The sequence below is a fragment of the Gallinula chloropus genome (assembly GCF_964237585.1).
Source record: "Gallinula chloropus genome assembly, chromosome: 1".
Classification (NCBI taxonomy): domain Eukaryota; kingdom Metazoa; phylum Chordata; class Aves; order Gruiformes; family Rallidae; genus Gallinula; species Gallinula chloropus.
In genome coordinates this window covers 210,311,627-210,334,785 of record NC_140085.1, presented here as the reverse complement: position 1 = coordinate 210,334,785, position 23,159 = coordinate 210,311,627, and the positions used below count along the sequence as shown (strand labels likewise).

General features: G+C 49.5%; 2 protein-coding genes across 2 annotated transcripts; one reads left to right on the top strand and one right to left on the bottom strand.

The window, feature by feature from the left end:
• Positions 1-2,253: 2,253 nt before the first annotated feature.
• Positions 2,254-9,256, top strand: MTIF3 (mitochondrial translational initiation factor 3). Its single transcript, XM_084266568.1, has 4 exons — positions 2,254-2,342; positions 5,773-6,218; positions 7,426-7,571; positions 8,900-9,256. The coding sequence occupies exons 2-4, from the start codon at positions 5,774-5,776 to the stop codon at positions 9,110-9,112; spliced, it is 804 nt and encodes a 267-aa protein (XP_084122694.1). The 5' UTR covers positions 2,254-2,342; position 5,773; the 3' UTR covers positions 9,113-9,256.
• GTF3A (general transcription factor IIIA) lies at positions 9,139-15,609 on the bottom strand. Its single transcript, XM_084266559.1, has 9 exons — positions 15,425-15,609; positions 14,762-14,862; positions 14,222-14,318; positions 13,431-13,519; positions 12,699-12,772; positions 11,406-11,489; positions 10,186-10,415; positions 10,031-10,090; positions 9,139-9,395 (listed from the first exon to the last, which is right to left on the bottom strand). Exons 1-9 carry the CDS (start codon positions 15,587-15,589, stop codon positions 9,285-9,287), a joined length of 1,011 nt encoding a protein of 336 aa, XP_084122685.1. The 5' UTR covers positions 15,590-15,609; the 3' UTR covers positions 9,139-9,284.
• Positions 15,610-23,159: the final 7,550 nt, after the last annotated feature.

Here is a 23,159-nt window from a genome sequence, read left to right as displayed (position 1 = left end):
GGTCCAGGCCCTGACAACTCTTGCAGGAAAACATTTGTTTCTAATATCCAATCTGTCCCTGCCCTGGCACAGCTTCATGCCATTGCCCCTTGTCCCATCTCCTGTCCCCTGGCTGAAGAGACCATCGCCCACCTCTCTACAACCTCCCTTCAGGTAGTTGTAGGTGGGGAGAAGGTCTCCCCTCAGCCTCCTCTTCTCCAGGCTAAACACCCCCAGCTCCCTCAGCCGCTCCTCAGAGGATTTGCCCTCCAGCCCCTTCCCCAGCCTGGTTGCCCTTCTCTGCACTCGCTCCAGGACCTCAATGTCCTTCTGATGGTGGGGAGCCCAGAACTGGACACAGCACTCGAGGTGTGGCCTCACCAATGCCCAGTCCAGGGGTACAATTACCTCCCTAGACCTACTGGCCACACTGTTTTGATACAAGCCAAGATGCCATTGGCCTTCTTGGCCGCCTGGGCACACTGCTTGCTCATATTCAGCCTGCAGTCAACCAACACCCCCAGGTCCTTCTCTGCCTGACAGCTCCCCAGCCAGTCTCCCCCAGCCTGTAGCGCTGCAGGGGGTTGTTCTGTCCCATGTGCAGCACTCTGCACTTGGCCTTGTTAAACCATCCCGTAGTGATGAATGATCTTCAAAGGTCTTTTCCAACCTTGTGATTCTGTGATTCAGTGATTCTGTGAGTAGGAAGGTGTCAAACCAAGAAGATGAAGCTTGGATTTTCATTGCATTACTTCTTCCTGGGCAGGATGAGGGGACAGGAATGAGGGGTCATGGAGTTATAGCCCAAAGCAAATAAGCTAAAGAATCCTGAGTTTGTTTTTTCAGCAGGAAGGACAGTGGACACGGGCTCCCTCCCAGCTGCTGCCTGTGGCTTTATTTTGTACCAAACTTGGAACACAAGCATACTTTCAGCCAGGGCACTGTTTTCAGCTCCCAGCTGGCCGAACAACATCCCTCAGTAAACACAAAGGCCTCAGCTCCTGAAAAACGTTCTCTGCTGATGTGCTGCTCCACCAGAACAACAGGAAAACTGCAAATTTAGTGTTTTCCTCTCTTACAGTGTTACTGACAGCCGGGGACCCGGGCTTTACGTGCATTCCAGCTTCCCTTCCAAAGGCAAGTCCTCCTGCCTCCAGACTTGAAGTCGGATCCCGCACACCTAAGGCAGCATCCTACCCGAGCAGGTAACTGATCCAAACATCCACGGAGCTTTCGGGCGGCCTCACACAGCGCCACAAACACACACGCTGCTGACCCCTGCAGACACATCGCTACCATGCACCCCCCCCCCCCCAACACACACACACACACACCCTCCCCTCGCCCAGGCGCGGGCACAGCGAGCTGCGCGGCTGTCGCGACACACAGCGCGACTCACAGCCCCACGCAACTGGCGATAGGTGGCTGCGTACTGGTGGGGACGGGGGGAGTGACTACCTGCGGGGAGCTGGGGGGCAGCATCTTCAGGGGGCTGAGAAGGTGAAGCTGGTGAAGGGTCTGGAGGCTTATAAGGAGCGGCTGGGGGTACGGGGACTTCAGTCTGGAGAAGAGGAGGCTCAGGGGAGACCTTATTGTTCTCTACAAGTCCCTGAAAGGAGGTTGTGGTGAGGTGGGGGTCAGCCTCTTCTTGCAGATAAGCAGTGACAGGGCCAGAGGGGATGGCTGCGAGTTGCAGCAGGGGAGGTTCAGGGTAGAAATCAGGAGAAATTTCTCCTCAGAAAGAGCGGTTGGGCACTGGAACAGGTTGCCCAGGGAGGTGGTGGAGTCACCATCCCTCAGGGTGTTCAAGGAAAGGTGGGATGAGGTACTTAGAGACACGGATTAGTGAGTAATAGAGGTGGCAGGGGATGATCTTGGAGGTATTTTCCAACCTTCATGCTTCTGTGATTCTGAATTACGAGACACAACCAGGTATTGGGGTGAGTCGGGTACACACACACACCCCCCTCACCCCCACCCCAGCAACAAACCACCTTCCTGGGAGGCCCACCGAGCGCAGCATCTCCGACCAGCCGCCCTTACAGCCCCGCACAACTCCCCCAGTTGGGGGTAGGGGGGGGGATAAGGGGGGCAGGACCGGGCATTCCGCACACGCATCGGCACGGGGGCGTGGGGGGGACACCCGGACACGGGTACGGCCCCTCCCCCGCCACCCCCCGCTCCACCCCCGCGAAGGGACGAGCGCCGGGACGCGCAGGCCCGAAGGGGGCGGGGGGAAAGAGGCGGGAGGAGGAAGAGGAAGGGTAAGAGGAAGAGGCGGGCTGCTCTCCGCCCTCACAGGTCGGCCCTCTCAGCTGCTGGGGCCGGCGGCTCGGCTCGGTTCGGCCCGGCCCGGTCGGCAGGTAAGAGCCGCCCGGCGTGGGGGGGGAAGACGCTGCGGGACGGATCGGACTGGGGCGGCCGAGTAAAGCCCAGCGGGCTCCGTGCAGCGAGGCTGTAAGAGCCGCCGCCCCAGGGCCCGCTCGCACCCACACAGCGCCCGGCCCGGGGGAGGCGGAGCGGCGCACACGGGAGGCGCGGTGACCTCCCTCCCCGCCGGGCGCTGCAGGTCGCTGTCAGGCACGGCCCTTCGCCCCCCCGGCCCGCGTAGGACTAACTCGGCCCCTCGTCCGTACGATTTTACACGAGACGGCGCCGGAAAACACCTCCGAGGTGCCGCACGCCCCCCGGCACCGGCCGGCGCGGCTGCAGGCGCAGGGCCTGCGGGCCCTGGACGCTCGTTGGCGCTGCCGACAGAGCCCCCTGCCCCGGGGGCTGTAGAATCATAGAATTGTAGGTGTTGGAAGGGACCTCGAGAGATCATCGGTTCCAACCCCCCTGCCAAAGCAGCTCCCCAGCTCATATTGCACAGACAGGCGTCCAGACGGGGCTGGAATCTCTCCAGAGATGGAGACTCCACCACCTCCCTGGGCAGCCTGTCCCAGGGCTCTGGCACCCTCACTGGGGAAAAGTTCTTCCCCATGTTGGTGTGGAACTTCCTGTGCTCCAACTTGCAGCCATTGCCCCTTGTCCTGTCTCCACAGACCACTGAAAAGGGGCTGCCCATTCCCCCAGCATCCCCTGCTTCAGATAGTTACAGACTTTAATTAGGTCCCCCCTTAGTCTTCTCTTCTCAAGGCTGAACAGTCCCAGCTCACTCAGCCTTTCCTCACAGGGGAGATGCTCCAGGCCCTTCATCATCTTCGTAGCCCTTCTTTGGACTCTCTCCAGGAGATCCCTGTCCTTTTTATACCAAAGAGCCCAGAACTGGACACAATACTACAGGTGGGGCCTGACCAGGGCAGAGTAAAGGGGGAGGATCCCCTCCTTTGATCTGCTGGCTACACTCCTCCTGATGCCCCTCAGGATTGGCAGGGATGCGCGAAGCTGAGCGCGCGTAGGTGCTGAACTAGGGCAGGAAGAAGCCTTCTGTAAAGAGTCTCTTTCTCCTCCTGAGGCAGGTGGGATCTGTTAGACTTTGGTAGCAACGAAGAATGAGGGGGCATAAAGGCAAAACGCGGTTCAGTGGCACAAGACAAGTGCTTCCTGACACTCCCTTGCTTCACTTTTCTTCCAAGGCAGGAGTATTCATGATCTTGCCAGTTCCTCTCGGCGTGACAGGCTTTTCGGCTTCCCCTGTCATCCTGGGCCTTTCCTGTGCTCGCTGCCACTTAAACATGGAACGCCAAAGCCACAGTTTGCTCTTCAGAGTTTTGGCAGCTGTTAAAAAATGGCCAGCTTTTGAAGTTGGGAGCGAAATTCAGATAATGGTGAGGTGCATCAGAATCTGGGGGGGTGTCCATGAACCAGGCAACAACAGGGGATGCCTCCAAGACCAGTTTCACTAGTCTTCAATTTCAAGCACTAGTGTCTTTTGAGGCATGTTTTGAAAGGCTAGACCATGCCAGGATAGATGTCTACAACAATTTATTTACATTTTAATTTGGAAATGGGGATCTTAAGGTGTATGAAGGCATCATTTCTTTTCCAGTCCATGTGTTGCAGCCAAGTCTTAACCATGTACCTTTATTCCAATATGCTTTTTTTAACCATTCAAGAAGAAAAAATGTCATTATCGGTGTTATTAGATGGTTGTGGTGAAATGTCCCCAGTAAACTGCATTTTCCAGTTAATGCAACTTAGGTGCCTGCTTTCTATGTGGAAGAAATCTAAATGTTTTCATAACTGGAAAAAAGTCAGCTATGAATAGGAAGTGTGACACCCTAAATCTCCTGTTTATGGAAAACTGGTAAAGTCAATTGGTGGCTATAAAGTTGTCTGACAGAGGAGGACCTGGGGATGTTGGTTGACTGTAAATTGAGTATGAGCCAGCAGTGTGCCCAGGTGGCCAAGAAGGACAATGGCATCTTGGCTTGTATCAAAACCAGTGTGGCCAGTAGGTCTAGGGAGGCAATTGTGCCCCTGTACTGGGCATTGGTGAGGCCACACCTCGAGTGCTGTGTCCAGTTCTGGGCTCCTCACCATCAGAAGGACATTGAGGTCCTGGAGCGAGTGCAGAGAAGGGCAACCAGGCTGGGGAAGGGGCTGGAGGGCAAATCCTCTGAGGAGCGGCTGAGGGAGCTGGGGCTGTTTAGCCTGGAGAAGAGGAGGCTGAGGGGAGACCTTCTCCCCACCTACAACTACCTGAAGGGAGGTTGTAGAGACGTGGGTGATGGTCTCTTCAGCCAGGTGACAGGTGATAGGACGAGGGGGAATGGACTCCAGATTAGACATTAGGAAAAAGTCCTTTGCCAAAAGGATTATCGGGCACTGGAACAGGCTGCCCAGGGAGGCAGTTCAGTCACCAGCCCTGGATGTATTTAAAAGACGTGTGAGGTGCTCAGGGATACGGTTTAGTAGAGGACAGGTATGGTTGGACTCAATCTCAAAGGTCTTTTCCAACCCAGTGATTCTGTGATTCAATTGATAAATGTCTGATAAAATAGGTTTAAAATTAAGGCATTGTTTGCACTTAGAAGCATGGCTGAATCTGTGGAACTTGAGCTTAAAAGACCCCTTTTCTTTTTTACAGTTACTGAAATATTAGGGTTTAATCCATAGAAGACCAAATTAGCTGATTATTTCCACAAAATGACACTTGGAAAACTGAGTAAAATGCACATTTTAGTGTTGCAAGCTGCACACTATAGAAGCGTGGTCAACCATGAGATAAACTATGTGGCAGTCTTGCTCTGTGTGGTCAAAAACCTTACAAACCTTACAAGAGTCAGGCTGTAGGTGCTGGGATGGCTGCTGACAGACACTGCACACATCATTTGCTATGTTATTAGGGTGGTTCTGTTAATATGGCTTCAGTTAAACACTAACCAAAGTGGAGTAGCAGTACCAGGAAGCAAATCCTAGTGTTAGATACTTCATGAAAAGAATCTGGAATGAAAACACTAGGTTTGACATGGCTTTTTATTTGAAATAAATTCTCCCTCTTAACCACTGGCTGATCTCTCTGTACACAAGCTGTGTAAGAATAGATGCTCTTGTTGAGGATAAATTAACTAGGTTTTGATTCTTTAAAGGAGTTCAGGCTCAAATTGTAAAACACTGAACATGACACCAACTCCTCATAAACATTTCCTTGTCAGGTTGCTTCTTTGGTTTACAGCCCTTTGTTTAACTACAAAATTACTGTTTATTTTCCATTCCATGTACTAACCATGCATCTTTCTGAAAGAGCAGCTTTAAGGATTAAGGTTTAGAGTCGAGTCTTTGTAATAGAACCAGAAGAATCTCACTGACTGGAGTAACTTGGGGTTTTTTTCTCCCCCCTTTCCTCAGAATGACTACCTTCTGCGTGATGAAACTTCTGTGTCAAGCAAGCAGAAACAAGAACAGGTACACAAAACGATTCTTCGGTACTCTCCTGGCACAAATGCCACAAAAAAGGGTGGTGGCACCTGACTCCAGAAAACCAAATGCACTTGGACTTGCTCAACCCTTCTGTACAGCTGAAGAGTCTCCCCCAGAACCAAGAAAGAAAGCGGCATTTGGAAGCGTTGGGCGAAGAATTCCCTATCGGATTTTGCACGTGATCAACCAGGATGGGGAGAGCTTAGGGAACATGCACCGAGCAGAGGCGCTCAGACTGATGGATCAGCATGACCTGAAACTAGTTCTCCTGCGTGAGAACGCAGAGCCCCCTGTATACAGACTGATGACTGGGCAGCAGATCCATGAAGAGCAGCTCAGACGTGCAGAGAAGAAAAAAGCAAGTCCAAAACCAGGTATGTGCGTTGGCGGCAGCGCGACACTGAGCGCCCTGAAAAACACTGCAAGTGGTTTCAGCAGATCCAGTCCTCTTCTTGTGTAACTTCAAGGCTGTGTCACTGCAGTCCAGCTATGGAGGATTTGCAGTGGTGAAAATAACATTTTGGATTAGTCTTCCAGAGAGAGAAGCCTTCTGTTGCCTTCGTGGGATTTACTATTTTAGCACCTGCCAGCTTTTATTTTAAAATCTATTTTTGTGTATGTGAATAGAACTAGGCTCTGGTTCCATGAGACTCACTGAATTTCTTTTACTAAGGCAAAAACTGCCTGTCGTTTTATACCAGCAGAGCACCACCAATGTAATTGTGTCACCAGCAGGCACTCCTGGCTTGCTGCTAGGAAGACAAAGTCTGGAGCTCGTTCTTGTACCGAGCAAGAAAAACAACTTTTCCAATGTTGAAGGCTTTTCATTGTTTGGGTTTGTATTTTTTTTTGAGGGGGGAGGGAGGTGGTGGGGTGTTTTGTTTATTTTTAAGTCAACCTGCTCCTGCAGTTTAACAAAGTGAGTTTGGCAAAGACATTTAGGAAAAGGCATCTGACCTTGTATCCTCTTTTCTTACCCTCAGGCTAATGAAGGGAGCGGTGCTTTTGGCACTTCTGATTTTAGAGGAGAGCAGGATAGCAGTAGTTGTGTTTTTCTGTTCAAGCAGCTACAAAAATATTGTTCAAATGGTAACTACTTTAGAGAACACTAAAGGAGAGAGAGAGATCTTCATCTGTTCAAATACAGGCATTGTACTTCCAGTTGAATATTGCACTTCCCCATTCAAATAAATGGGCTCTGGATAGAGATGTCTAGCTGCAGAGCTATTAGGTGCAGAATTTCAATCTTTAATTCCAGTGCTGGCCCACTTATCTTTGTTAAACCTGCATTGTGGGTGGTATGAAGAACTGTAATTAAAGTATTTTTAAGCCTTCTGACCCTGAAGAGACTTCCCTGTGTGCTTCAAACATGCTAAGACTCAGAGTGTGAGATACCAAGCAGCCACCTTCTAAGGTGAGAGTGATGCATGCTGAGACAAGGAGAGGGAGATGCTCAATGTGCATGAAAGAGAAGGACAGGGGAAGACAGTTAAGCAAAGCACCACAGGCTGTCAAAGACAGCATTTAGTACAGGCTTGTCAGCCATTAAGCAAACCACAGCTTTAGTTCTGTTTTAAACAGGGGTGGTGCAGAAGGAGTTATCCTTTTCTTCAGCTATTGCCAAGAACGACCTGGAGACCAAGACTAAACAGATAGCACAGTGGATTGAGAAGAAATACCACGTGAAAGTTACCATCCGGCAAGCAAAAGGCAGCGATACAGACATGGTAAGTGCACTCCTGGAAACTGGAACACTCAGTTTCCTCTAATAGGTGTACTTGCAGTAACTTCCCCTACTCAGGACTACCATTTTCTTAATGTATTGTGCATTGAACAAGTGCAGAGAAGGGCAACCAGGCTGCTGAAGGGGCTGGAGGGCAAATCATATGAGGAACAGTTCAGGGAGCTGTTTAGCTTGGAGAAGAGAAGGCTGAGGGTAGACCTTCTCCCCACCTACAACTACCTGAAGGGAGGTTGTAGAGAGGTGGGTGATGGTCTCTTCAGCCAGGTGACAGGTTCTAGGAAAATAGTCCCATAGGGACAATTCACACCCTCTGCTGTCTTAAAAATGCCGTTGTAATACTGGTTTGGATAGCTCAGCCTAAGCCTACTCTTAGTCCTCTGCAGCACCACCTTATTAACTGGGCTCAGGGAATTTTCCTTTCTGTGCCTTAAGCCTGTTTGCTCACTGAAAAGTTTAAAAAATTTCTGCCAGATTGGAGCTGGATTGTTTCAGTAACTTAACTTTTCTTCTGAAGATCCATTTGTGGAACTGGCCAATGTTAGTCTTTCATTGCTGTGTGGAAGATGACTGGAATGACACTGTAAGCCTGGCAAAGTAAACATCTGTCGAGATTTTAGGGAGCTGGTGGCAGCTTACTAGTATAATCGTAGGGCCTTGATACAGGTCTGCATTTTCATTTGCACAAATGGCTTTTTTACAAAGATTCTACATAAGATTTGTTTTTTTTTCCTTTTAATGTGCATAGTTAATTGAGTTTTCTTGATGAGTCTCTCTATGAAATTGCTGGGAAAAGTTAAATTTACAATGAGGGGGCAGCAGGAGGCAGATATTGGATGTGGGAGGGGGCAGAACGTTTCATGATACAGTCCAGATTTAAGTTGTCCTTAACTTTAAAAGCCTAAATTTTGAGTGTCAGGGTTCAGCTTGTTGTATGACTGCACCACATTCTTCTAACCTTAAAACACTAGTGCCCTCCAAGAGGGGAGCCCCGTAACAGGCGCAAATCAAGTGGAAAGGGAAGGTGGGGAGGAGTTGGATGCAGATGTAGTCACTTTCACAGGCACCTTTAAACAGCAAAGCAGGATGAGGTCAGGAATTCAACTTAAATTTTAAACAGCTTAATCCCTCTACTCATAAGCACGTTTAGGAATGTCACTAAAGAACAAATGGCTAGAAGAGGGCAAACTGAACTGCTCAAACCAGCACTAGTGCCTAGCTCGTTTTAACTAATAAACCACAAGCTAGAAGAGTGCTTGAAATATTTTTCTACCTGTGGTTGTATAATTTAGTCCCTCTTTTTCTCCTTTTCAGTTCATGCTTTTTGATCAGATTTTCGAGACTGTCTCAGAGAAAGCCACTTATCTTTCCAAGCCAAAAGTTGTCAGAGAAGGAGTGAACACCTGTATTTTGAGATACATGTCTGACAAAGAGCTGAAAGCACACCAGAAGATGGAAAACCAGAAAAACAGTTCAGTAAAGAAAGATAAAAATGAAGATCTGAAGTCGAGTGAGTTGCATCAGTGACTTTATGAAGAGGTATAAACAATGTTAATTTCTTATTTAAAAAAAACCAAACCAACCCCACAAAACTTTTAATAAAGGTAGTGTTGAGCCTTGCAGTGGTCATTCTGTGAAGACAGTTAACCTCTACTGCAGGGTCAGAATCTCCACAGTTGGTATTTCATTTTTCACAGCCTTACATGCTGCCTTGCTTTGTCACAGCCAGGTCCTTTCCAGGCTGGGTTTTAGGAGGAATGTAGCCGCTCAGACGTGAGGCTAAGCTCCTCTTGGGACGAGAGCGCTTTGCCTGGCAGAAACCAATCCACAATTAGCAACTTTATCAATGGAGCAAAGACACTAGTCTTGGAGAGGGAAGGAACCAATGAATTATTTCATAGTATCATAGAATCATAGGGGTTGGAAGGGACCTCCAGAGATCATGGGGTCCAACCCCCCTGCCAAAGCAGCTCCCCAGCTCATATTGCACAGACAGGCGTCCAGACGGGGCTGGAATCTCTCCAGAGATGGAGACTCCACCACCTCCCTGGGCAGCCTGTCCCAGGGCTCTGGCACCCTCACTGGGGAAAAGTTCTTCCCCATGTTGGTGTGGAACTTCCTGTGCTCCAACTTGCAGCCATTGCCCCTTGTCCTGTCTCCACCCAGCACTGAAAAGGGGCTGCCCATTCCCCCTGCATCCCATGCTTAAGATATTTATAAACATTAATAAGGTCCCCCCTTAGTCTTCTCAAGACTAAGTCATTAATATATATTAATCTAATATTATCACTGCATTATTTAAAGGAGCTTCAGAAAATAAGCCTCTCCCCAATTAAGTAGATAGCTGGCTTGTTTTCCTGCTTGAAGTCACATTCAAAACCACAGTTACCCTCCACTGAGATCACAGGGTATAGTTGAGAGGAGTTTTTCAAGATTATGACTTACTTTCAAGTTCAGCTTTCTCTTTTCTGGATCATGTACAACTGCATGCCTCACTAGGCTCTGCTGCAGTTAGAAAGAGCAAGGAAAAAGGCCTTAGGTTTATGATTTCACATTCTGTGATTCAGAATAAAACAGTGTAGAACACCCCCACAACTTACCTTCATTGCAAACACTCTTCCACAGCCTGGATGATGACAAGAGAATGGTTTTTTCTCCTCATGAAAAGAGAGGATGTGGCTTTGAAGGTTAAAAAGAGTTGTGTAAGTTCTTCCACATCCTTCTCTGGGGCATCGAAACACCTCCCTCTCCACAGCATGTGTTTTTTGATGCTGCTTGAGGTAATCTTTCCGTTTAAAGGTTTTGTAACACTCGCTGCATACTACTGGCTCTGAGGGGGGAGAGAGACAAGCAGAGTATTAATTGACAGCTTCTTACAGGAGCTCAGAACCAAACCCCAGTAGTCCTCCAGAACAATGATTTCAAGTGGATTTTTGCAAAGAAACTCAGAGACTGGAAGAGAATAACACAGCATGAATTATCTAGGTCTGAAATTCTGCATTATACAATTTCTCATTAACTGAATCACACAGCAGAGGTAGTACAGAGCAGCATTTTCATCAGGTAAAGGTCTAGCTAGAGCCAATGGTATCCTGGACTCCATCAGCAGAGGGGTGACAGCAGGGACAGGGAGGGGATTGTCCCTCTCTACTCTGCCCTCGGGAGGCCCCATCTGGAGTCCTGTGTCCAGATCTGGGGCCCCCAATACAAGAAGAATGTGGAACTGTTGGAGAGGGTTCAGAGGAGCCACAGAGATGACTAGAGGGCTGGAGCACCTCCCCTACGAAGAGACGCTGGGGGAGCTGGGCTTGTTCAGCCTGGAGAAGAGAAGGCTGTGGGGGGACCTCACTGCAGCCTTCCAGTCCCTGAAGGGAACATAGAAACAGGAGGGGAATCAACTTTTTCAAAGGGTAGACACTGGCAGGACAAAGGGGAATGGATTAAAACTAAAGGAAGGAAGGTTTAGATTAGATATTAGGGGGAAGTTTTTTAGAGAGTGGTGAGGGGCTGGAACAGGCTGCCCAGAGAAGGGGTGGATGCTTCATCCCTGGAGGTGTTCAAGGCCAGGTTGGATGGGGCCCTGGGCAACCTTGTGTAGCTCCAGCCTGGAGGTTGGTGTCCCTGCCTGTGGCAAGGGGGTTGGAGCTCTATGATCCTTGGGGTCCCTTCCAACTCATGCCATTCTATGATTAGTAGAAGAGACACTTATCTAGACACAATAAATTGATGATGTTAGTTTTGCAAGGACCTGTCTTTAAACTTAACAGCTTATTTCCTGTTCATCCCAATAGTTCTATTTACTAAAGCATTTGGAGTTTACCTGTATGACTGTCTTTATTATGTTTCAGAAGATCTGTCCAAGTTTTTCCAGTATATGAGCAGTTTTCTTTCTTGCATGCATAGCCTGTTAGACAGGGCAAACACAGTCACAAAGGTTCTGGCAAACACAGTCCAGATTTATGAGGGGGAGCTCCACTTTCAGCATTTGAAAATTAAAGGCCAGTGTTATTCCTTCTCCTCCCATACTGCACAGCAATGGGACAAGAGGCAACCAACACAGATTAAGAGTATGAGAAAATCCTAACAGATTTAAAGAAAGACACCTTGGATCACTGACACAAGTGGCTGGAGAGGCTGTGGAATCCCTGCCCCTGGAAACATATAAAACATGACTGGATACAGCCCTCCACAAACTGACCTAACTGACCTCACCTTAAGCAAGGAGTTGAATCAAAGGTCCTTTCCAACTTAAATGATTTTATGAAACTCCCTCTCTCCTTGCTTCAGTAGAAGTACTTCCTCACCAGCCATACACTTTCAATCAGATGAAAATAACTGTAATGACATGTATTATTTCTATATTACACGTTAGGGAAAAAACCCAAACCCAAACCAAACCAAACTTGACCATATGGGAATATTCCAGAGTCTAAAGAGACTCTGCAATTCTATCAAGAAGATGGGATGGTTTTGAAATAAACCACAGAGTCAACACTATTTAAAAATCCAGAACCACAAAGGTCAAACACCTATGAGCTAGTCCCTGTCTTAAGAAAGGAGTGGAGTATAAATTGCAGCTTTTTGCATCCTCTGTCTAGTCCTTTGGGTTGTTTTTTTTTGTTGCTGTTGGTTGTTTGCAGGATTGGTGCAAACATACATGAAGAACCTCCTGATGATCCCACTTAAATACCTTTCATAAAGGTACATTAACAACTTAAGAAATTCAAGCCTGAATGATTTTGCCAAGACTCTGTAAGAGGTTTGTGGCAGAACTGGCACCCAATCCTGATCTCTGGAGGTCTAGGCTAGTGCCTTAACCGTTAGCTCATCTCCAGATGAATTACTGACAAGGAAGCATGTTGGGAGGATAAATGGTTGAAGGCATCATGAGCTCTGTTCAGCCTGCCCCAGGTACAGTGTAACCATACACTGCAACGCCCTGGGGTTGTATCCCATCTGACTGTTCCAAACGGGTGTTCCCATTTTGTCTGTCAGGACCACTGGGCCCAGAATACTTCGTGCCTGTCACACCTTCCTGCATTCTCTATACTAGAAGCAGCCCTTTTTCATTTGCTAAAACACAGCTGGAGGAGAAGAAGAAAAACCATGTTACCTTCGTGTATCTTCTCGTGCCGCTTTAGTCTACTTGGAGTAGAGAAGTACTTTCCACATCCTTCATTACTACATCTAGGTGTAAAGTACAAGCAGAGGGTTTAGGTGGTTTGCACAGATCTAGCAGTGAGAGCAGCAGGCAGGGCACTGGCAGTGTTTCTGTGCCTGTCACCCAGCCACTGGAGTGGGCTTGAGTGGAACGCTCCTGTAAAGTGTGTTCCACCTGGAAGAAATGCCAAGACTAGACTTTGTTTTCATCAGATCAGCACTGATGTGTCAACATAAATTACAGAGCTGCAGCACACAGCTGCTCAGACTGGAGTCCAAAGCCTCTCACCTTTCTTAAGCTACTACTCAGTTCAGTGTAGCCAAGTCACTGCTTGTTACTGGAAAACAAGTAGCTGCATTTTTCATTACTGTGCAGCCTCCTGTGCTTGTGTTTCACACTGCACAAACTCAAAACTGAGAGGCTTTGTTTATTTTTCCTGTGAAGCAGTAATAAATCCTCAGAAAAACGTCTGGAATGATGAAGTTACAGAGCACTAAGGCTGCTGCTCAAAAGTGAGCAAAGGATCAGTACAAGAGATGGGCTTGCAGCCATGGCTACTGTTGGGGCACCACAACAACTGCCAACTGGTGCCACACCAATGAAAAGGTTGAGAAAAGGCACCTGTTTTCAACTACAGTGTTTAAGGGAAATGTCAGAAGTTCATTATTAAAATTATCCACCTACCTGAAGGGAGGTTCTTTGGTGTGGTGACACAGGTGAACTTTAAGTTGTTGATGTTTCCTGAAAGACTTGTTACAGCCTTCAAAGTTGCACTATTAAGGAAATTAAGTCACCATTAGAGGCCAAAACAACAACAGCCCAGTCTACATCTGTTTGTTGAAATCTCCATCACAGTTCTTGAATTCATACAAGTATTAACAAGTTGAAGTCCCATCTGGAGTACTGTGTCCAGATCTGGGGCCCCCAATACAAGAAGGATGTGGAACTGTTGGAGAGGGTTCAGAGGAGGGCCACAAAGATGATTAGAGGGCTGGAGCACCTGCCCTACAAAGAGAGGCTGAGGGAACTGGGCTTGTTCAGCCTGGAGAAGAGAAGGCTGCGGGGGGACCTCATTGCAGCCTTCCAGTCCCTGAAGGGAGCTGATAAGCAGGAGGGTGTTCAACTTTTTAAAAGAGCAGATAATGGCAGGACAAGGGGGAATGGACTAAAGCTAAAGGAGGGAAGGTTTAGATTAGATCTTAGGGGAAAGTTTTTTACAGAGAGAGTGGTGAGGGGCTGGAACAGGCTGCCCAGAGAGGTAGTGGATTCCCCATCCCTGGAGGTGTTCAAGGCCAGGTTGGATGGGGCCCTGGGCAGCCTTGTGTAGCTCCAGGCCTGAAGGTTGGTGTCCCTGCCTGTGGCAGGGGGGTTGGAGCTCTGTGATCCTTGGGGTCCCTTCCAACCCAGACCATTCTACGATTCTATGAAGCATTTCACCAGGTACACAAAAAGGAGCACCAAAGGTGATTACTCACCACGTACTGCTTTTGCTGATTTTCATGCTTACGCTCAATGTGCTTCTTTAAGTTTGATTTTGTTCCGAATTGCTGACTGCATCCATCAGCTGTGCACCTGCAAAGAAACTGCACGTCCTTATCATCAGCAGTTTGCTCCCTAGGCAGACAGCCACAGGAGACACCGGACGATACACAAAGAATAACTACGTACAACCCAAATATAAAAGGCTCCTTTAAAAGACACAAGAAGCCAGAGGCTGAGCTACAATCAGAAGCTGCAGGAAGATATATTAGAAGGTATTTTTAACAAGCATAATAACTCCTTGCTTCTACACCATGGCATGCAGCTATAAAGGGCTTAGTAACAGGAGGTAACTCCTTTTCCCTTTAAATTTTGTACTGAAGGGAGAGATCTGCCCATTCATTCCCCTCAGCACCTATCCCAGACCAATTCCCCGTGCTGTTAGCTCTGCTGTCGGGCCAGACCTAGACACGCGTGCTCTGCAGCACCCACAGGCCAGCCAAAACCCCTTCGAGAAACAGAACAGGCGGCCTTACTCAAACGGCTTTTCCCCGGTGTGCGTGAGGAGGTGCCGGGCGCGGTGGAACTCTCTCGTGAAGCCTTTCCCGCAGCCTTCGTAATGGCAAACGTACGGCCTCTGGAGGAGGAAGGGGAGAGGAAGGGGAGAGGAAAGGGGCGGGGGGGGGGGGTGTGTGTTCCTTCAGAGACTGCCCGCTGCAGGACGGCCCGGCGGCTGCTTGAGACGCAACCCGCGCAGCCACCGGCGTCCTGGGCACCCCAAGTAGGGGGGTCCCCGGGTGCCCAGAGCAGGGAGGGTCCCCGGGCGCCCCGAGCAGGCTCGTCCCCGGGCGCCCCGAGCAGGAGGGGTCCCCGGGCGCCCCGAGCAGGGGGGGGTCCCCGGGCGCCCCGAGCAGGGGGGGGTCCCCGGGCGCCCCGAGCAGGGGGGGGTCCCCGGGCGCCACGAGCAGGGGGGGGTCCCCGGGCGCCACGAGCAGGGGGGGGTCCCCGGGCGCCACGAGCAGGGGGGGGTCCCCGGGCGCCACGAGGGGGCCGAAGCCGGCAAAGCCCCGGAGCAGCCCTAGGCCCGAGCGGCGCAGGCCGCTTGCCGGGCCCCGGCTCCCATCACCTCAGCCGCTCCAAACTTCCCTCCCCCGCCGAGGGGAGGGCCCAGGAGGGACACTCTCCCCACCGCTGCTCACCTCGCCCGTGTGCCGGCAGAGGTGCGCGTCCATCTTCCAGCCCTTGTTGAAGGTGGCGTTGCAGTCGGGGAAGGAGCAGATGAAGCGGCGGCCGCCGGCAGCGGCGGGCGCACGCGAGGCGCCCCCATCCCCCTGCGCGCTCCCCGCCGCCCGCTCCCCGGCCATGCGGCGGGGCACGTGGCGGGCCGCGCGCCGCCAGCACCCCTTCCCGTCTCCTGCGGGGGGACGCGAGGGGGGGATGCGGGGCGCCGGGGCGGGCGCGCATGCGCGCTGGGCGGGAGGCGGGGGCGATGGCGCCGGCAGGTTACGCTGTGGGCAGCCGGGAGCCTCTCTAAGGCAGCGGATGACTGACGTGAAGCTGCCCCTTCCACCGTCCGCTGAGGGGCTGAGCTTGATCCCGAAAGCAGCCCAGATCCGGGGTGCTCTTCAGAGGGATCTGAACAGACTGGACCGATGGGCTGAGACCAACGGGATGAAGTTTAACAAGGCCAAGTGCAGAGTGCTGCACATGGGACAGAACAACCCCCTGCAGCGCTACAGGCTGGGGGAGACTGGCTGGAGAGCTGTCAGGCAGAGAAGGACCTGGGGGTGTTGGGTGACTGCAGGCTGAATATGAGCCAGCAGTGTGCCCAGGCGGCCAAGAAGGCCAATGGCATCTTGGCTTGTATCAAAACAGTGTGGCCAGTAGGTCTAGGGAGGTAATTGTGCCCCTGTACTGGGCATTGGTGAGGCCACACCTCGAGTGCTGTGTCCAGTTCTGGGCCACTCACCATCAGAAGGACATTGAGGTCCTGGAGCGAGTGCAGAGAAGGGCAACCAGGCTGGGGAAGGGGCTGGAGGGCAAATCCTCTGAGGAGCGGCTGAGGGAGCTGGGGCTGTTTAGCCTGGAGAAGAGGAGGCTGAGGGGAGACCTTCTCCCCACCTACAACTACCTGAAGGGAGGTTGTAGAGAGGTGGGCGATGGTCTCTTCAGCCAGGGGACAGGAGATGGGACAAGGGGCAATGGCATGAAGCTGTGCCAGGGCAGGGACAGATTGGACATTAGAAACAAATGTTTTCCTGCAAGAGTTGTCAGGGCCTGGAACAGGCTGCCCAGGGAGGGGGTTGAGTCACCTTCCCTGGATGTGTTCAAAAAAAGGGTAGATGAGGTACTTAGGGATCTGGTTTAGCTTAGGATGGGAATGATTGGACTCGATGATCTTCAAAGGTCTCTTCCAACCTTGTGATTCTGTGTGGGGCTCTAATACCTTGTGCAGCATCTCTGTGATACCTGCCATGCTGAGGTATCACATAGAATCATATCATAGAATCACAGAATGGCATGGATTGGAAGGGACCCCAAGGATCATAGAGCTCCAACCCCCTGACACAGGCAGAGCCACCAACCTCCAGGCTGGATCTACACAAGGTTGCCCAGGGCCCCATCCAACCTGGCCTTGAACACCTCCAGGGACAGGGCCCCATCCACCACCTCTCTGGGCAGCCTGTTCCAGCCCCTCACCACTCTTTCTGTAAAAAACTTTCCCCTAAGATCTAATCTAAACCTTCCTTCCTTTAGTTTTAATCCATTCCCCCTTGTCCTGCCAGTGTCTACCCTTTGAAAAAGTTGATTCCCCTCCTGTTTGTATGTTCCCTTCATCACCTGCTCTACTTCACATTTTTTGAGTCACTCTCTGAGCTGTATTTTAGGAGACATTCCTCATCTACTGCAAGAGTGAGTGTGAGGGACAGGGGGAGAAAGCTGGAAGAGGACTGTGATGGAGGAACCATCCTGGGGAGAAAAGCTCACATTCCTATTTCACTATTTCTGTCCTGAGAGCTGGGAAAGACTGAGCAGATGGAGGGGCTTGGAGCAGGTTATGGAATAGGGAAAGATGGTGTGTGTGGGGGGGGGGGGGGGGGGGAATAAGGAGCAGGGATCAAGCCTCTGGGGTCTGGATGGGAGAAGGGACAGGGAAAGTTAGATGGCAGGAGTGATGGAGGATGGGGTACCTGATGCCTGCACACAGCTTGCTGCAGGGAAGGAAAGCTGCTTGGGCAGAGGGAGGAGTTCTCGCCAGCTCCCTGTGGCCGTGGGGGATGGTGCTTATCTTGCTCATCTGTAGAAGGATTAACGAGAGGGCTGAAACAATCAGATTCACAAAGCAAGGCCAAGAACCCAGTTTATTTTTGGAAGGGAAGTCAGTCTGAAAAAAAAAATCTCAGCTTTTAACAGTTACTAGCCAAAACACTTCAAAGAAAAAGTTGGTACTTATTTTTGCCTCTCAGAATTGCAATAAAAAACAAACCTGAAATATAAAAAAGAAGTTACAAATCTTCCTTCCTCTAGACTTTGCCTCTGGAAACGTGATACTGCCTCAGACCTACCCACCACAGGTGAGGAAATCACATGCAAGGGAGGAAACTTTAGAAACTGTTGATACTGGTTATGTAGGGTTTTGCTCTGCACAGTGCCATTTAGAGATTTCAGCAGCATCCTCCAGGAGTTTTCATCCAATTTTGGAAATACTTAAACAGAGGAGGACTCCAGGCCTGAGGCATTCTCATTGTGTTGTGCTGTTGATGTCTTCTGAGGTGACTACAGAGGGAGGATTTTGTAGAGTCCTTTAGTAGAGCTGGAAGGAGCAGTGAGTTCCTTTTCAGATTTGATCTTAGCATTCTCCACCCTGGGAGGTGGAAGGTGAACCTTCTAAGAGGAGAATGGAGAAAAATAAGTCCATACGTTTCCAACACAAGGTCCACACTTCCACTGATAAATTTTTATATCTGTAGGCTGAAAATGGACAACCCCCCAAAAAAAGAGAACTGCAGCAGTTCATCCCCCCCCCAAAGAAAAAAAACAGCAACACACAACTCACAGACATTAAAAAAACCCACTGTACAGGACAGTAAATCCCTCAGCTTCTGATTAAAGCTGTGCTTTTAAGCTGCAGGATCTACCCGGAATGAAATATCAATCCCAGATAGAATGCACATAGTGCTGTGAATCTGCATTTCCCTCTAGAGTGAACGGGCTACGTGTCTCTGTCTACCAAAGGCTGTTTCATTTTCCCACCCCGTTGTTCTGCTGTAGAAAAGCCATATTGGCTTCCTCTCCAACAACAGTCATCTCTCTCCATGCAGCAACACTGAATCCAAAGATCTTACATTTATGGGCCTCACACAGATATAATTCCACTGTGCACTGAAATGCAGAGAAATGGGTTTTAAGTGCACATACAGAGTAGCTCTGGAGTTGCAGAAATTAGGTGCTGGCTGATGAGCAGCTCAGCACGTCCCTGCAGTACACACTTGCATCCCAGAAAGCCACCTGAGTCCTGGGCTGCATCAAAACCAGTGTGACCAGCAGGTCCAGGGAGGTGATTCTGCTCCTTCACTCTCATGAGACCTCACCTGGAGTACAGCGTCCAGCTCTGGGGTCCCCAGTATAAGACAGACATGGAGCTGTTGGAGCCAGTCCAGAGGAGGGCCACAAGGATGATCAGAGGGCTGGAGCACCTCTGCAATGCAGACAGGCTGAGAGAGTTGGGCTTGTTCAGCCTGGAGAAGAGAAGGCTCCAGGAAGGCCTTACTGCGGCCTTCCAGTACCTGAAGGGGCCTACAGGAAAGCTGGGGAGGGGCTGTTTGCAAGGGCAGGGAGTGACAGGACAAGGAGGGGAGATTTGGATTAGACATTAGGAATAAATTCTCCTCTCTGAGGGCAGTGAGTCCCTGGCACAGGCTGCCCAGAGAAGCTGTGGCTCCCTGGCAGTGTTCAAGGCCAGGTTGAATGGGCCTTTGGGCAACCTGGGCTAGTGGAGGGTGTCTCTGCCCATAGCAGGGGGCTGGAATTGGATGATCTTTAAGGTCCCTTCCAACTCAAACCAGTCTGTGATTCTGGGATTCCCCTGCATGAGGTGGTTTGCAAATTGAAAGATTTCTTTCATTTATAGACTTACTGCAAGCTAAATAACAGCTGTTTGAGGCACCATATCTAAGATCTTGGTCTGGTCCAGTGGGGATGCAGAGTAACTGTGACTTAAGAATGACACTAACCACTGTTGATGTGTTTTTAGCTGGTCCCTACAAGTTTCAAGACCACAATTGCAATTTTGGTGTCAACAGTCGTGCAACAAGGCCAGACACATATCTTATAGACACACACAAAAAGGCTCTTGGCTTTCCAGAGAAAGTGGAGAAATGGTGTTGAGTAGCTCCATGAAGTTGGCAATAGTTGGCAGGGAACTTAGAAGTTCCTTGTTTGTGCATTTCATGGTGAACTGTCACATTACATAGGATGGACATGGAATAAAGCAAAAAAGTAATCCTAGCATTTCTTATAAAGGTGAAACTAAGAGTTTTCTATGAGTAGAAATGTGAAGATATCACTGTGCTGGAAACCTGGTCATATGATCCACAGTCACTCCAGTGGATTACTTCTGCATGAAAGCAGTGGTTTTCCACCTACAGGTAAGACAATCCATCTCCCTAGGAAGAAGCTCTGTGTATGCCAGCAGCATGTTAGAGCCTCTCTCATGGAGACAGCAACCATATAGCTGCAACAGGACTTTTCCCCTCTGGGCAATAGATACCTTGAAGCATGAAAATGAAGGTTTGTTGGCAGTTGTTCATTTTCACACAGTTGAAAAGGGAACAGGCTGCTGTCTAATTGTTTCCAAGGCTGTAAGGAAGCTGCAGAAACCATATCTGAAAAGACAAAAATAGTGTCCCACAGTCAAATGCTCTGACCCCCATGGTGTAACGATACTTGCAGTGGGTGATGCTATTGGGAACTCAAGACATGATTTTTTCCTAGAAGTTCATGGGAAATCAGAACAAATATTTCCTCCCAGATATTTGCTCAGCCCCTATAAGCTGAGGAAAAGGCGTTGGAGACAATCATTATTTGGCAAAAAAAAGCTATACAAGGTTTGGCTAAAAAAGCCATGCAAGATTGCAGTTGTCACTCCATTTTGGTGATACTGAATCTGCACAGGCATAACCTGGCATAACACCCCCAGGATGATTATTTCCACACTTTTCAGTTGAAAGGCTGTCAAAATATTATCCAGATTTTGGCACTCCTTGAAGACATGTAGTGCAGATGCCTTCTTGGAACCACTGTGTCTTTCAAGGCCAACAAAGGTGGGCTGCATCACCTCAATTTTATGCCAGTGCATTAGTTGAAAGGTAGCTTACATGAAATGTAATTGTTCTTGAAGCTTCCAGACTTGCCAGAAGGCAGCCTGTGGATAATTAGAGGGAGGAGTACTCTGTGGCAAGAGGTCAGGAAAGCTCACGCTTCAGGAGCCCAGCACTGGGAAATTACCTACACCCCAAATGAAACTCTAGTTCCCGAAATCTCTTCAGAATTGTGGAGGTAACTAGTTTTATCTGTCAAAATGCAGCAGTGAAAAGAATATTTCTTTGGGTGAACAGCTTTGGGGGACTGAAGAGACTTATTAAATGTTATGTTAACCTGAAGTCTAAACTGAAGTTGGTTTCAGTTTTACAAATAGAGACTTTATTATCCAAATTGCTCAGTATCTTTTGACAGAGTAAATTTTAAATTGTCCTATCTGAATTATGTGTTTGTGTACTGCAGAAATGTACCCCTGAGGGGGGAGAAAAAGACCTGCTACATGATGGGCAACGCATATTTCCCTTCCACAATCCTTAAAGTGACCTGTTGCATTTGTTTGCCAGGTACTCATCCCTTATTCCCTCCAAAGAGACCTCCCACTGTTCTGCCTGCCAGGTACCAGACTTGAGTTGTGGAGCACAGAACAGCCCAGGTTAGAAGGAAATTCAAAAGATCACCTGGTCCAACCTTCTGTGGAAAAGGAAGCCTGGATGAGATTATCTACTGCCTTGTCCAGTCACGTCCTCACAAAAGTGGATGCAGAAGAAGGGATAGAAAAGGCTGTTCCTCTTAAGCGTGTTCATCCCATGGGATTAATACAAACAGAAATGAAAGAACTAAAATGTGAAAAGCAATCAAGAGAAAGCCCCAGGAAGCTGGCTACTTTCCTTGTGAGGACGAATGTGGAGGAAAAAGCAGGGGTGGGAAAAGGGTTGCTGTTTGGAGGAGCAGCCCAGTGATTCCTGCATCTACTGTATTCTTCCTCTAATTAATCTTCACTGTCACCTTGCCCAGCTCCAGCCTACTTACAAGGTTACATGGACCCTAACTCCCCAGCCTCCTCTTCCTCCTCACAAGGGCCTTATTCTCTCCTTCATCAGAGCATGGGCTCTTCCTCTTTTCCTAAATCACAAGCTCACCCCACAGTTGAGGGAGAGCAGATGAAGGACATGTGATTTATGCAAACTGGATGCTGGAGGTAAACTGCAGCTGGGATAATGTTTCCTTGATCTCTCTGTTGACAGAATTACAGCTGGTTTGTAATGGTGCCAGCGTCCTCGGGAGCCCTTTCTAGGGATTTCTGGGAACCACAAAAACATGTTAGGAAGAGGATGGAGTTAATCGGTTGGGCTTTCCCGCTGCTATATTCAGCCTAGCAAGCCGCCTCCGACAGATGTTTCTGCTTTTAGGCCACAAGGAACTTTCCTGACTGGCTTTCCCCTGTGTTCAAGAGGCATGTAAAGCTACCAGGGACTGTTTTTCCATAAAAGCATTTCATGTCAGGTGATGTTTTGCTCTCTCTGGCACAGAGGATTTTAATGAATCTCTCAACAGACTCATTCCCCAAGAGAAGAAAGAGAGGAAATCTGCATTGCCTGATTTTTCTCTCCTGCCTGCAGGAGCCACGAGCTTCAAGCGATGTCACAGTTACACAGCAGAGATGTGTGAGGCAGTGCCCAGAGCCCTCTGCTCCCCACACCCCCTCATTTGATATCCTGACCTGCCTAGTTGGAATAAAATTTCCTGCATGTCACACTGATCAAATCAGAGCCAGGTCCCAGGTGTTCCTTACGCAGTTTGAGGCCAGTCAGTTAAAATTGCTCCCTGGATCTTCTATCTTCACCTATCTCCTGTGGCTTGCATGACAAGAAGGGAAACGTGACTGGGAGCACCCAGGTGAGCTGGCTCTCCACAAACTCTCTCCAGACAGGATGGGGGACAGGAGGGCTTGAGCCTCTGTGGGCTGTGGGGTGATGGAGGACCCCTGTCCTGGAAAACACCTCCTACTGTTCCAGGAGGATTTACCTACTTGAGCATTCAGCTCATCCAGCCATTAGACAAGGTCAGCAGTTTGGGTTTGCATGGCAAGGTTTGGGTGGCAGTGGGGTGGCTGCAGGGGTGGCTTCTGTGAGAAGCTGCCAGAAGCTTTCCCCCATGTCTGACAGACCCAATAGCAACTGACTCCAAGATGGACAAGCCGCTGTCCAAGGCTGAGCCCATCAGGGATGGTGGTAGTGCCTTTGGGATACCAGAGTTAAGAAGGAAAAAAAGAAAACAAATAACAGCAGGGTTTTTTTTGCAGCCAGAGAGGACTGAGAAGATGTGAGAGAAACTCTGCAGACACCAAGGTCAGTGAAGAAGAAGGGGGAGAAGGTGCTCCAGGTTCTGGAGCAAAGATTCCCCTGCAGCTTATGGAGAAGACCATGGTGAGGCATGGTGAGGCAGGCTGTCTCCCTGCAGCCCTTGGAAGATGATGGAGAGCAGAGATTCCACCTGCAGCCTGTGGAGGACCCTGTTCTGGAGCAAATGGAGACATCTGAAGGAGGCTGTGATCCCGTGGGAAGCCCACACTGGAGCAAGTTCATGACAGGACCTGTGGCCCTGTGGAAAGAG